Source organism: Chaetodon trifascialis, chromosome 19, assembly GCF_039877785.1.
Source record: "Chaetodon trifascialis isolate fChaTrf1 chromosome 19, fChaTrf1.hap1, whole genome shotgun sequence".
In the NCBI taxonomy this organism is placed as follows: domain Eukaryota; kingdom Metazoa; phylum Chordata; class Actinopteri; order Chaetodontiformes; family Chaetodontidae; genus Chaetodon; species Chaetodon trifascialis.
Window position 1 is genome coordinate 20,904,794 of NC_092074.1, and position 14,498 is coordinate 20,919,291.

A 14,498-nucleotide genomic window follows, 5' to 3' on the forward strand; every position below is an offset into this window, starting at 1 on the left:
TCATTTCAGTTCAGCTCAAATCTGCTTTATTGGCGTGACAGATAAAGGATTTGTATCTTCCCAAAGCCTTTGCAGGGATGAAATGAATCAGAAAATTAACAGATACAAGATTAAATAATCGACCAATTCTGCAAAAGCGCATCAGGACGCAGAAGCAGCCGAGAACATTCAGTACTAATTCGCCCACATCGACACAGAACATGAGGGGAAATAGTTTGTTTGGAGAAATAACTGGATTATTTTCCTCTCAAATACTGTCTAAAATGTAACGTCGACATATGTCTTTCCTTTAGTTGACCAACAGAGCAGATTTTCAGTTTCCAATAAAACTGAGAAAAACTGTGAATAATCATGTTGGAGAAGCTGAACCAGAGAAAGTTTGATGAATGACTTTCATGATTCATAAAATTGTTGCCAATTAATTTTCTGCCAGTTGGCTGAGATCAGTTTTTGGACAGTTTTCATAACTAATTTCATCTGTTGCAGACAGAATGAAGGCTGCTTTTTGCTTCAAACACGTCACTTCAATGTTCACTTCACGTGACAAGAATAAATAATACACAATGGGACTCTAATGCACACATAAAACTCAAGGTTGAAGGCTCCAGAACAGCTACTGAAGACGGTTTATGGCCAAAAGTTTGTGGACACCTGCAGCTTTACAATGCAAACTCTGATCGTTCACACCAAACTGGGAAAGCCATTTCTTTATGGAGCCATGAGAGGCCTCACTGAGTCATTGTGCTGCAGCATTAAGATTTACCTTCACTGGAACAAAGCCTGAAAATGTAAAACAATAAACCAATCAATAAAAACACCTGCAGCTTTTCTCTCTGGAAGTAAAATGTTTGGATGTTTGCCATCATGGCAGAGGACAGGGTCTCTTCCTCCTCCTCCTCCTCCTCCTCATCAGAGACAGAGACATCACCATCACTCATAACAGGCGTGGAAATGGCTCGGACAATATTTTAATTGAAATACTTCATCAGAAAATCAGTTTCCAGGCCACAAGGGAGGATGATCCGCCCTTATCAAGCACAGACCATTAGCCTCCAATTAACACACGGAGACAGAAGACGACGGAGACGCTTTCAAACGTGAGGAGATTAAGACCAGGACGGGGATTTAGACCAGGACTGTTCTCTGCTGGGAGGTGGAAAAAATATGTATGCATCCATTATTCCACAAACTATAGATTAGGCTAAGAGTAATTTAACTTGCCTGAATCCATTTTAATACGGATTTCCAAATTAATATGTAGCATACAATCATGGTGAATGACTGAGGAAACACCTGCAGTGCAGCCAGTCAGCAACACTGAGACCGGGCTGATTTTCTATTGGCTCACCAACTGTTTGTGCAGATGGATTCGTCTTGTCTCCAGTTTATTTGACGATATTTGAAAATAACTAAATTCTAAATCTTATAAATTAAAAAAAGGATAGTTACCAATTGGATCGATGCAAAAACTGTCGTGTTTTAATGTAGGCGCCTTAAAGTAGCCTATTAATGAGTATTCAAAGCATGGCTTCTCACTGCAGGACGAAGCTGCTGCTCGGACAACCCTTAAAATTAAGATACAAAAGCGATAAAAAAAGGATGTGAAACACTTCCTTAATCTGAAATAAACATTGTCTCAAGACCATAACACACCCTCCAACAAACTGCTTCCCTTCCTTTAACTTTCTGATTAGATTAACGAACAAACTGAAGGTTTCGCGGCCTGTTTGTTTTGGTGCAGAGTCATTTTCTTTATGATAGCGAAGGAGGAAATGAGGAAGAGGAGGTGAAAAAACAAGGAGGAGTAAAAGAGGATGGATATAAAGAGTAAAAGAGGATGGGAGAAAACAAAAGAAGGAATGCGAAGTGAAGGAACAGGGTTGGAACAGCCAGGGATGAATAAGAGAGGAGGATGAAGAAGGAAGGAAAAGGAGAGGAGAGAGAGATGATGAAGGAAAGAATGGAAAAGAAAGGAGAGAAAGGAAATGGGATGGAAATAAAAAAGAGGAAGGGGAAGGAAAGGAAAAAACAGGGAATTAAAGGAAGGAGAGAAAGGTGAAGGAAGGAAAGGAAAGGAAGGAACAGAGAGGGTAATTGAAGGACAGAGAAGGAAAGGAAAAAGATGGGAAAGGAAAGGAAATACAAGGGGTGGAGAGAATAGAAAAGGAAGTGAAAAAGAAAGGCAAGGAGGACTGAAGGAAAGGAGGTGAAGAAAATAGGGCAAAAAAATGTTGATCTGAAGGGGAGGATGGAAGACAAAAGAAAGAAAAAAGTAAAAGCTAAGAGAGGAGTGAAGGTGAAGAAGGATGAGAGAACATAAGGTGGACTGAACTGAAGAGCGTGACCGAAAGAAGAGCATTTGGGGGATAAAATGAGGAAAAAAAGAAGGAAACAAGTGGAGGAGGAGGAGGAGGAGGAGGAGGAGGAGGAGGAGGAGGAGGAGGAGCAGTAAAGAGAATCTGTCTTCATGGTGTTTTGTTCCCAGTGAAAGTGAGGCTGGGTTTTCCCTGCAGAGAGATTGGCTGCAGGGCAGAGAGGAACCCTTCACGCATCATCACCAGGAGAGCTGTGATTGGCTGCCACTAGGACGAGTAGGGGAGACACACATTCTTCATCATCATCATCATCATCATTTGTGATATTTACAGCCTTCCACATTCCACTGGAACAACACTGTACAACTGGGCTCTTGGAGGAGCGTGGACAAAATAATAGAAACAGGAATAGCCTTGAGAATCGGGCAGATTTTCAAAATAAAACGCCCTGTGCAGACTACCGCTCACATATCAACAATAACCACAATTAAAACAGGCAAAAAAACAAAACAAAAAAAACGTAACTACGCAGCCTACTTACAAATTTTATCAAGGAGTGTTCATGTGATATTTCCATCTTTATTGAAGGCACTGCACATATAGGTCATCAACAACATCCTTATCTACACACATGACATTTAAGTAGTGAAATTAGTCACAGATGACATTTTTTTCAAGTTTATTCTGGATCATAATCCCTGTAAAGCATCCTGATTTACACTGTTCATTTAAGGATGCTTAAAAATATTGTTTTCCCCACTGACTGAAAGAAAATGTAGTCAGTGCAAGTACAAATGTACACAAATGCACTTCAAATTAAATTAAAATTATAATTAAAAAGCAAAGAAAAAGAAAATTAAAATGAAACCGGGGGCTCTACTGCAAAGGTTTCCGAGGCCACACTGAATGAAACTCAATATAATGTCCTCAGAAGTATGGCCGTACTTATCCGTGTGTGTTCTACGGTGATGTGCTGTGTGGTCCAGCAGACAGACAGGCAGGTGTGTAGATCTTCACCGTCTCATCCCAGGAACAGTCCACCACCTGCACAACACAGCACACACTGTTAGAGACACGTGGGGCTTGAGGTGTTCAGGTGCCTTGCTCAAGAGTAGGTCACCAACAGCAGCAGCTCAGTCAGTGGACAGCAGAACCAATCTGGGATTTGAACATGCGTTTCAAAACACAGGTGACTGGATTACCATGAGATGTTGTACAAACATTCATGTTCCCAAGAGAATCTATCCTCAGGATTCCTTCATTTTGGTACTATCTTTAGTGCTAATTAGCAAATGCTAGCATGCAAAACTACGATGGTGAATATGGGAAATATTACACTAAAACATCTGCGCCTTCGTATTGTCATTATGAGGATCTTAGCATGTTGGTGTTAGCATTTAGCTCGAAGCACCTTTGTGCACCTACATTCGCATGGTTCACATTGAGCAAGTTTAACCACAATGAAATACAGACTGAATGGAGGTAAGTTTATGTTAATCATTCTGATGCTCACCCTCTCCGTCCATTTTTTTGACTTGTATCAAGGCTTAATAAACAGAGAACCACAGAGGGGCTCCTGCCTGCCTGCATGCAGACAGTCAAAACAGACCAGAATCACGTGAAAGCTGCTTCATGGCCACGTGGACTGAATGTTCTCTCCTGTAAGAGAACATTATAGTGTACCGACAGGAGAGTGGTGGATGGAAACACACATAATTATATATGCGCGCACACACACACAGCGTTTCTCTGCAGAGCAGAGGGTGGTCTTGTTTCGTCGGTGCCACGACACTCGAGTTTCCATCTGAAATAACCTGAACTCCTCTGTGCTCTCTCTGTGCTGCAGGTGAGGAGTGGACACTCAGGGAGGACAGACAAGAGGGACGAGACGTTCAGCTCGGCGTCTCCTCTGGCACACACTTACATCAAAGTGTTCCACCTAAATTACTCTCCATTATCTGGTCTGGGACAAAGGCATTAGTCTTCTTTGCTTCTCTTTCCTCCTTTGTTTTCTTCATTGCTCCCTTTCCAGGAGTTGCCACAAAAGCAAAAGAGCAAACAATAGAGGTGCAAAGATAGCAAAAAAAATTATACAAATGTCAGCCGACGGGTGATTTTAACAGCCTTTTTAACTGAGACACTGTCTCAGCTAATCTGATATTGAGGTGGAGTTTATTTCAGTGTTGGTGCTGGAACAGTAAAAGCATGATCCCCTTTGCTTTAAGCCTAGGCCATGGAACTTTTAACAGCCTTATATTCTCTGATCTGAGGGTCCTCGAAGCAGAAGGTAAGAGCTCTGAAATGCAAAGCAGAGCCAGACCACGTGGGAATGTAAAAGTAATCAACGGTGGGCCAGTGTAATCCGGCCAGGACCAATAACCAATACCAAGGACTTCAGTCTTGTCTGTGTTCAGTTGCAAGACGTTGGAAGCCACATAGTCCTTAATAGAGAGAATAACGGTACAACATAGGGGTGAAATGGTAAGAAACATGGCCAAAGGGGCAACAAATTGAACAAAATAGGGCCGAGGATTGAGCCCTGTGGGACGCCACATGGCATGAGAGGTGCTGAAGAGCTGATGTTATCAACAGGGACATTGGGTATGATGAAAGTAAGATGAAAACCAGTTCCACCGAGGCCAAACCAGGTCCTGAGTCCGTTGAGTAGAACTGTATGAGCAACCACATCGAAGGTTGCCCTCAAGTCCAGCTAAGCGAGAATAGTTGGACTGGGCTGTTTCCACACTGTGGTTTGTTCTGAAGCGGGATTGAATTTTTTTTTTCCATCTTTTCTAAAAATTGCTTGGCAACCACCATTTCAACAATTTTTGAAACCAAAGGTAATTTGGATACAGAATGGTGGTTATGGAGGCGTGCTGGATCCAAACCAGGATTCTTAAGAAGAGGCTGGATAGAGGCCAGACTCAAAATGAAGGAAATAAGCCAAGTTTAGGGGCACAAACAGCAGCTAGGGTTGGATTTACAAGACTGTTGGTGGTAATGAAGAAAAATCTTGAGTTCTGCTTTTTAGAGGCAACTAGGTTGAAAAGTCTCTAACTTTTTAAGTTTAATAAGGGAATTAAATGAAGATAACAACTCACTCATGTGGAGTCCATGGACTTCAAATTTAGCTCTTTGACATTCTCTTTTTTAGCTTTCTTAGATTTTCTACTTTATCCAATGCAGGGTTCAACCTTTCTTAGCACAGTGGTCTGTTTTCATGACGGTAATTACCAGCAGAGAACATGGAGTCCATATAGTCCACAAGCTTTTCACTCAACTGTGGTGTGTTTTCACCTCTAATTGCTGAGCATAATGGTACCCTGCGAGCCTCTCAGTACGCATACAGGGAGATGGGGGTTTGCTACCTGCAAACGAATCACAAAGTTTAAGTTCAGGTGACAATCTCTATCTCCATTTACCTTCTCAACACATAAATAAGCCTTGATACGAGATAGAAAATGAAAGAGAAAGAGAGCGCAAACATTTAACTAAACAGAGGCTGAAACTTGAAGTGAATGAAATGAAACAGGCTGCGTGAGTGGGTGATGGGGAGAGTACATGGCGGCGGCAGTGGGGCATGGTCGATAGAGATATGATCATAATTAAAAATCATGTGAAAGAGAGAAAAAAAATTACAAGTTACAAAGTGCTTCCCATAAGTAGGTTTAAGTACAACAACAGAAAACTAATCAGAAAATGTTTTAATAATGGATTAATTATTCAAAATTACAAATAATGCGTAGTCCCAGTTTCTGGTCTGTCTTTTCTTTGTCTTATGTGAAAGTTGTCTGGATGGTTGGTTCAACAAAACAACAAGACAAAGTGAGACAAAGGTTGGTTTTAACAGATTTCCTCAGCAGGTAAAACTTCTAAAGGTTCTCAGCAATCTGTTTGACGCAGTGTGGGAGAAATAAAGCTGCGTCTCCATTTCGTTCTCTTTACTCTATAATCAAGCAGGACGTGGCTATCAGCTGAATGACATGCCTCTGCGGGGACGTGGCTATCAGCTGAATGACATGCCTCTGCGGGGACGTGGCTATCAGCTGAACGACACTACCTCTCTGTCGTCTCTTCTGGCTGCAGAACACACAGCATTGATGAGTCTGGCCTCTGCTCAGAGCTTTCAAAGTAAAACAGCCGTTCCACTTGACTTAAAGCGACTTTTCTGTCCACGTCGTCACAGGTGTTAGGACTGGCTTTGGGTGTGGTTAAACAGTGAAACAGAAGGGGAAGTTGCAGCCTGCTGGTTGAAGAAGTGGGATTATAAATACATGATGGATGAGTCTGAATCCAAACTGAGAAATCTGGATCCTCATCGTCATTCTGCTGTAGGTTTTTCCTATTTAGCTGGTTGCATTTTGGGTGTGAAGGTCCCAAAATTTGCAAGCAGCACAGCCAATCAGGAATGAGCAGTCCGCTCAGAAATGTATTAACATGTCAGCAGGGTTGTGCTATAATTAATTATAATCCATCACCATGACAGACAGGGGTTGTTTTAAATCTGTCACAGTCAATTTGTACCTGCCATGTTTGCTTCCTGGTATCATATAAACCTGTTTACTGTCACATTTTCTATGTGTAAATTACAAAAATCGCACTCGTGGATGAGGAAAATTCCCTGGAAAACATGAATATTTTTGGAAAGTATTAAAGCTATGAATGAGAAAAGTAACGGCATGTCTCTAACTGAGCTGAACGCTTCGATGTTTGAAAGAAGTTTCTATGCTGAAAACTGCTGATGAAGTTATTAATAATCAACACATGTTGTGAATGCACCAAAAAGTACATTTTTCCTTCTTCTAAATGCTAATGCTAGCATGCTAACATGCTCACAATGGCAAAAATAACATGTTGACATGTAGAAAGATACATTGTTGACCATTCACATCTTAGTTTAGCATGTTAGCATGCTAACGTTTGCTAATTAGCAATAAACATAAAGTATACTGGGATTGGCCGGTAGGGATGTCATTATTTGACAAACTGACATTTTCATCCTGATGATGACGCCAGATGAAGAGTCAGACGATCACCAAAGTTACGATAACCAACCAAACGTCTCACTGCCATCCTTAGGTCAGCACGGCCAGAAAAATGTGAACGCCTGCGAGTGATAATCATCAGCAGCAGCTGCTACTGATCCGGCACAGTTTCCACAGTCACACAGCAGCGAGCACAAGTCTGCAAAGGTCAAACTGCAGCAGCGGCGTTGGACAACAGACAAATCTGTGCTTGTTCATGTGGGTGGCAATCACATCCCCCTCCTGTGCTGCCGCCGTCCCACCGGGCTGCTGAAATGAACAACCGCTCCGTAAGGGCCTCAGATTGAGGCTTTTAGGCGAGAGGAGATTCAGACTGAAGCAATTTCTCACAATCGGTGTAACGACAAGTCCTCCAGAACAACACCTTTATGCAGCTTCTGATCTGAATCAGTAAGATGTTTATTAGGTTTCATTGGTCTCTGTAGCATATGGGTGGAAGGTTTGGTCTGCACACGAATGCAGCATTCCCTTCTCCATGGCAGTATCGCGCCTCCTCAGGCTCACTCTGGGCTCCTGATTGGATCTTTGAATCAGAGTCGACCAGCTGAGCAGCCTCTCGGAGCATGAGTAAGCAAAGCAGTTGTGCAGTGAGTCAGCCATCAAGAAGAGGAATGCCCTTCTTTAATTAACTTTAACAGCCGGCCGTAATGGAACGGCGCACGCACGGGCCAAGACTGCAGCAAAGCACAAAGAAAGTGAGGGAGGAAACGACTCGGTGTGTAACGAGGAGGGGAGGAGCGGCGGAAAGGAGGAGGAACACAAGACTGAGGGGAATATAAAAGCAAGACACAGTTCAAAGTCTGAGTCACGTTCTTAAATGTCTTTTTTAATTTCAAATAATTAGAAGAAGATGAATGAAGAAACAATAATTAAAACACCAATTAGCTTGTGGCAGATATGCATTGTAAAGGGGAGAAGCAAGCAGCGGTCACAATACGCTCGTTATCACGGTTAAATTGTCAAGGTAACAGCTTTGAGTGACACTTCCTCAGCTGCAATGTGAAAAAGGGTCGACAGCCGCTGAGGTTGGCGGCAGAAATAATCCAAAACGATGTATTTTTATTATGCTTTTGTTTTGAAAATCATCGTAATAAACAGGCCTGAAAATGATGATCGCCAATTATTTTCTTGATTAACTGACTAACTGTTTTGTCTGCAAGCTGCCAGAGCTCGAGGTAACATCTTTGAAAGTCTCGTGTTGTCTGACCAAAACAAGACTCAATCTGTAAACCCAGATATTCATTTTACGACGAAATAAAACCGTGAAGGAGAAAATCATCACATTTGAGGAACATATCTGGTATTATTGAGTGAAAATTCAATCGAATTATTCCTTGTGAAATTATAGAGAAGAAGTCAGAAAGTAGTGAGACACACAAACACACTGTTGGTGTTGTATATGTATATGTACATGTAAATGAGCATTTACGTTACTGCATTAGTAGCACAAATACCACAACATACTACACTGACACTGTAGTAGTACTACAGCACAGTACGAGGCTGTGGTTACCTGATTGGCTGTCATCCTGTGTTCTTTTATGATCTATGACTGTCTTATCTCTCTCTCTCTCTCACAGGCACACACACACAGCAGAAGTCCTCTATGCCCGATTTGTTTGTGTGTGTGTGTGTGTGTGTGTGTGTGTGTGTGTGTGTGTGTGTGTGTGTGTGTGTGTGTGTGTGTGTGTGTGTGTGTGGTTTGGCCTGCAGTGCCCTAAGGAGGGTGATCCATCACACACACACGTGGCCACGACTAGATAAGACCAGAGACCACACCGGTGAAGGAGTGTGTGTGTGTGTGTGTGAGAGAGAGAGAGAGAGAGAGAGAGAGAGAGAGAGAGAGAGAGAGAGAGAGAGAGAGAGAGAGTGAGTCAGTGATCAAGGCAAGAAACAATTAGAAGAAGAGGAGGAATAAGAGCGAGTTCCTGCTGATATCAGAGGATGAAATTAAAACACAGAAGAAGAAAAGAGTCGAAAGGGAAGAACAAGAATAAACAAACCTTAAGAAAGTCAAAACAGAGAGGCAGTGAGAGCGGAGACAAAAAAAAAAAAAGATGTGAGAAAACAAGTCGTGCAAGAAGAAGAGGATGAGTTTGATATGTTACGGCGGACGGTGACGCAGCGTCAATGACACGTCTCACACACACCTGCACCTGAAACTATGGATGGACCTCTGAGTCCTCTTAGTGTGCGCTCAGTTTTCCTGTGCAGTTCGGGATCATTAGTACCATTTAAGGTGGTCTAACTTTCAGTTTGACCTCCGGTTAAGGTGGTTTACATTATGTACATTAACTGTTGGTTGGAAACAAAAGGTGTGCAGGAGGTTTGCCTTCTGGAGGATGGAAAGATGCGCACACACATCCACACACATGCACATGTAAGCGTGCACAGAGACAGAGTCAAAGGTCTCAGTGGAGGACAAAGAGCTGACTCAGCCAGTCACAGTGATGAGGGGGGAACAGTAGATCTCACACACACACACACACACACACGCACGCACACACACACACTGAGCTTCAGCTCCTCTAAGATAACAGGTGGTTCCGTCAGGTCCAGTAGAAAACCGGCTGTGTGCAACGAATTAATCGCCATTCGGCCGAACTCACCTCCATCTTATTTGTTGTGACATCTTTTTACACTTCTAAACCTTACAGAGGGACTTTTAACTACCGCCTGATGTGATTGGCTGAGAGGGTGACATGCAGATTGTGAATGGACTCCACTTAAGCAGCACTTTTCTAGTCCACCGACCACCGAACCGCCGGTCGATTGAACCATCAACCTTCTGATTAGAGGCCAGTGATCGCTCTCCTGCCTGAGCCACAGAGACGCGGAAAAAAATCAAGTTGTGAGAAAAAGAAAGATGGAGAGGGCGGGCAGAGACAGAAAGTAGGACAGAATGACTGAAAATAGAAGGGAGATCTGCTCTGTGATGTCAGTCTCAGTGTCCTGAACGCTGCAGCAGCTATGTGAGGGTCTGTCGTTTAGCAGCCTGCTCCTCTGTAACCACGTCTGATAACAACATACACAAACAATGCAGCTCATTACGGCCGTCGCCTCCTCCCACACACATGTTCCCACACACTGACAACAGGGACAATACAGCTCATTACTGCACCTCCGTTACAGACGCAAACACTCGGAGTCGGGACAGCTCGGCCTCCGTGATTGGCTGCCGTGGGAAACTGGCCGTTTGCCGTGACGCCGCGGGGTCACGCTCCGGCTCGCGAGGCGTTATCACGTACGCGCTTCCACCTCGTCATTATCGGTGTCCTGGAAAAGTGCTCGCTCTGATTTTCTAGTGAGCTATTTTTGGCTCCAAGTGCAAACTCCGGTTAAAGGTGCGAGTTGAGAAAGCAGAATTGTGTCGCGCAGATGCAGAAAAAGGAAAACGTGAAGGAAGTCCTGCAGCAGAAGCAAGTCTGCTTTTCAGCCACGTTTTTCTCACTGTCCAGAAATCACAGGAGAAGCCCAAAACCAGCAACATGTCAGTCCATCTCTCAATACTTTCTGACTTCCTGTCTGTGGCTCTCAGCTTCAAGCCCATTGGTTGCTACTGCTGACACTGCAGTGTGTGCTACAGTGCAGCTCAATGGTGTGTTTTTAACAGTTTTGGGACAAAAATGGAGCTCTATGGCTCAGAGGAAGAAGACAGATCAGGCTCTGACACACACACAGTACTTGTTAGGACACAATCGTTGCTGGTTTGTGTCTTTCATTTGTTGATCATAAAACCAGACTTGTCCTCTGTTAGACGAGCAGCTGCAGCACCACGGACAGTTCCATATTTCCTTGGTTTGTACATGTCTCAAGGACAAAATGCAGCAACTTGACGAAAACTTAATGAATCACACCAGCGATTTTGCAAGTTTGAACCCATCAGATATAAGAGTGATTCCCGTTTGTTACCATTTAAAGCACAGTAGTGTCAGCTCTTCATAGAGTCCATGTTTCTGAGCACTGAGGGTTCGAAGGGTTCTGGCTCCAGTTTGGGAAACACTAAGACAACATTTTAGATTTCCGTCCTTCTCAGGACACCATGAAAATGTCGCTTGAGACACCACATCACAGCAGATGTTTTGTCACCTTATTTTATCTCCACGTCTTGGCTGTCGGTGTCTGGTGGAAGAGTTTTTGAAGCCGGCCGTGCAAATTGATTTTCAAAGTGTTACTGAAATGAACAACCCTGAGGGTACGATATCGCTCTTAAACGAATGGTACGCTTTGGAAAACGGTCTGCGGTGATGCATGCACCATTTACAGTTAATGGGCTAAAACATACAAAGCCACTCCGGCTCGATTAGCCTGCGTGGTCAGACAAAAACACAGAACAATGAAAAGGCTGGAGGCGTTTTAAGGGCTGTTGTGCTAACAAAGCTAAACTTTCCTCCACTTCCAAACGCAGCACAAGAGTTTCCTTCTGCACCAGAGTAAGTCTGCAAACAGCTGCAGCTGATTTCAGCACTCATCTCCCATCGCAGCGTCAGTCCCAGCACGGCTTTTGTCACTATTTCCCACGCATTTCTCCCGTGGCTTCGAGCTGTGCTCTGCTGGCTGTCATTTCACCGTATCGCTTTGGACTTTGTTCTCCGGGGAGAGCGGCCACGCGCTGTGAGAGACACGGCCTGTCCAAATTAGCCCAAAAACTGAATTAGACGAGAGTGGCCTTTTCAACTCGCTGCTTTTTTACCCCGACACATTCGAGCACACGGCTCCCCGACAGCGTGTGTGTGTCACTGTGTGTTACTGCGTGTCACTGTGTGTTACTGCGTGTCACTGTGTGTTACTGCGTGTCACTGTGTGTTACTGCGTGTCACTGTGTGTTACTGCGTGTTACTGCGTGTCACTGTGTGTGGGTTAACCTCGGCCGCATCGTCTGCAGACAGATTGATGGATGGCCCCATTTTAAGGACTACAGCAAACACTCACGCGGATAGAAAACCAGACGTGGACGCAGTAATTTGATGGGTGCCCACGCACGGGCGAGACAAAGAGGTGAGTAAAGGGAGGAGGAGATGTTCCTAAATCTGAAAAAACAAATTGGAAAAATACGAATACTCCCTGACCCAAATATTTCCTCCTGCATTTTCTATTCTGGATGTGAATTATTCTGAATACGATGGCAATAATTGCAAGTTTTAAGGTTAATTTTCTGGAGCTTTGCAGTAATATGAATGACAGCAAACCAGACGCTATTTCACTGTCACTGCAGCTGAAACATCTTTCATTGTCCACAGCTTATCCAGGTCTGGGTGGCAGCAGTCTAAAGGGCAACCTCCCGCATTTTTTTATGAACCAGGTCTTATTTGTTTTCTCTGACGTGCTTAGTGAAGCGTAATCTCCATAAGCAGCAAAGCTCCTGCTGTCTGCATGTTATGGACTTATTAACCACATCTGTAATGACGCACCAAGGCCCCTGGTTTCACTGTGATCTCTCTGTTTCACAGTGGGTGCACAGAGCGGCAGTGGGTGAGGATAAACGTTAATATGAAGGAGTGAAATCATATAAACGAAGCAGGTTTCTTATTGTGCTCCTGGTGAAGTCTACATAAAAACTACTGAGCATGTCTGCTTTACAGGCATGAGCGCTGAGCCACCGTCAGTCTCAGCTGCCTCTTCACCACAGTCCAGTATGTGTGTGTGTGTTACCTGGTTGGGGATGTGCAGGTTAAAGTCGAGTCCACAGACAAACTCTGAGTGATGTTCCACAGTGTCCAGAAGAGGCTGGTTCTGACTGTAATCCCAGAACCTGCAAACACAGAAATTTACTTAGATGTGACAGATTCCCAAAAGATGAAGGTATAACGAGGAAGAACTGGCCGCGTGTCGGTGATTTCTCCAAACGATTGAGGGGCAGCATATCGCCAGAGTGGCCGCTAACTGCTGCTCGCTGCAGTGAGGACATGGGACAGGAGAGAGGTGAACCGGGACAGCAGCTCGAGGAAGGTCAGCCATCACCAGCATGGAAAAGCAGCGTGAAACAATCGGGATATTTTCACACGTACACTGCAAAAAGTGAAATCTAAGTCAGATGAAATCTCTTAAATCAAGGCAATATGTGCTTGTTTTGTGTCTGACAGGATATCTGTGCAGTTTGTATGTTTGTCCTTAATTATCTTAAAAAGATAAAACATCTCCATGAGATTTTATTACTGGTTTTCCAGCAGGGACGACTGGTGCAGGAAGGTGGTGCATGACATGATATCTAGAAAACTAGTTTCTATGGAATGTGCGGCTGATACTCTCGATCCCCGGTGGATGGAGAGCATTGATTCTGGTGAAGCCTCAGCTTTTCATCCAATGTCACAGCCACTGATCCATGACAAAGTACCTCAAAAACTACTGGCCGGGATTTCTATTATAATTATGTCGATTATGGTGCCAAAAGATGAATCCAAACGAGAGTCAGAGATGAAGGCTCTGACTTCACGATTAGGCCAAGATTTCCCTTCCAAGAAATGAAAAGACTTAATGGACAGGATACAATTTACTGAGCGCCTTCACGCTCCCCTGAGGACGACAGCTCTCGTTTCCAGACACCATCACGAAGCAAAATACTTAAAAAATACTAGAAAATTTACATAAAGGCCTGTAACCTGATGTGTGTGTGAGGTCTGACTGACTGAATGTAAATCACTGTATCAACAGAGGAAGCAAACACCTGCTCATAACTGTAATGTCTCACTTACATACAGTTGTGCATGACGAGAATTTAATGAAGAAAAGAAGGGAAGATGATGAGGAAGAGGAAGAGAAGGAGAGATCTGCAGAGAGAGAGTGAAAGGTTTAAAAGATACACAGAAGAAGAGATGAAAAAAAGGCAGCAGCATCTAGAGAATGAGATTCTGAAAAATAAATATGAATAAGAAGTAAAAGAGAGAAAAGGAGTAAAGGAGAGACAGAGAGAGAGAGAGAGAGAGAGAGAGAGAGAGAGGTGGAAAGAAAGAGCCAATGAAACACTGCCTCCAGACTTCAGGCAGCAGCGGCCAATCAGACTAATTGAAAGACTGTTTCTCTTCCTGGTATTGACAGAGTAGTGTGTGTGTGTGTGTGTGTGTGTGTGTGTGTGTGTGTGTGTGTGTGTGTGTGTGTGTGTGTGTGTGTGTGTGTGTGTGTGTGTGCGTGTGTGTGTGCG

At 43.8% G+C, this 14,498-nt stretch overlaps 1 protein-coding gene across 3 annotated transcripts in view; it reads right to left on the reverse strand.

Annotated features, from left to right (window-relative positions):
• Nucleotides 1-2,860: 2,860 nt before the first annotated feature.
• Nucleotides 2,861-14,498, reverse strand: part of pex7 (peroxisomal biogenesis factor 7) — a 33,268-nt gene continuing 21,630 nt past the window's right edge. For 2 of the 3 annotated variants that reach the window (XM_070987891.1, XM_070987890.1), the window contains exons 10-11: nt 13,013-13,112; nt 2,861-3,359 (exon numbers count right to left, since the gene is read on the reverse strand). In XM_070987891.1, the coding sequence (XP_070843992.1) occupies nt 3,276-3,359; nt 13,013-13,112 (184 nt within the window). In that variant the 3' untranslated portion in view covers nt 2,861-3,275. Of the gene's footprint in view, nt 3,360-4,239; nt 4,340-13,012; nt 13,113-14,498 lie in introns of all 3 variants that reach the window. The other variant, XM_070987889.1, reaches the window with a different exon arrangement.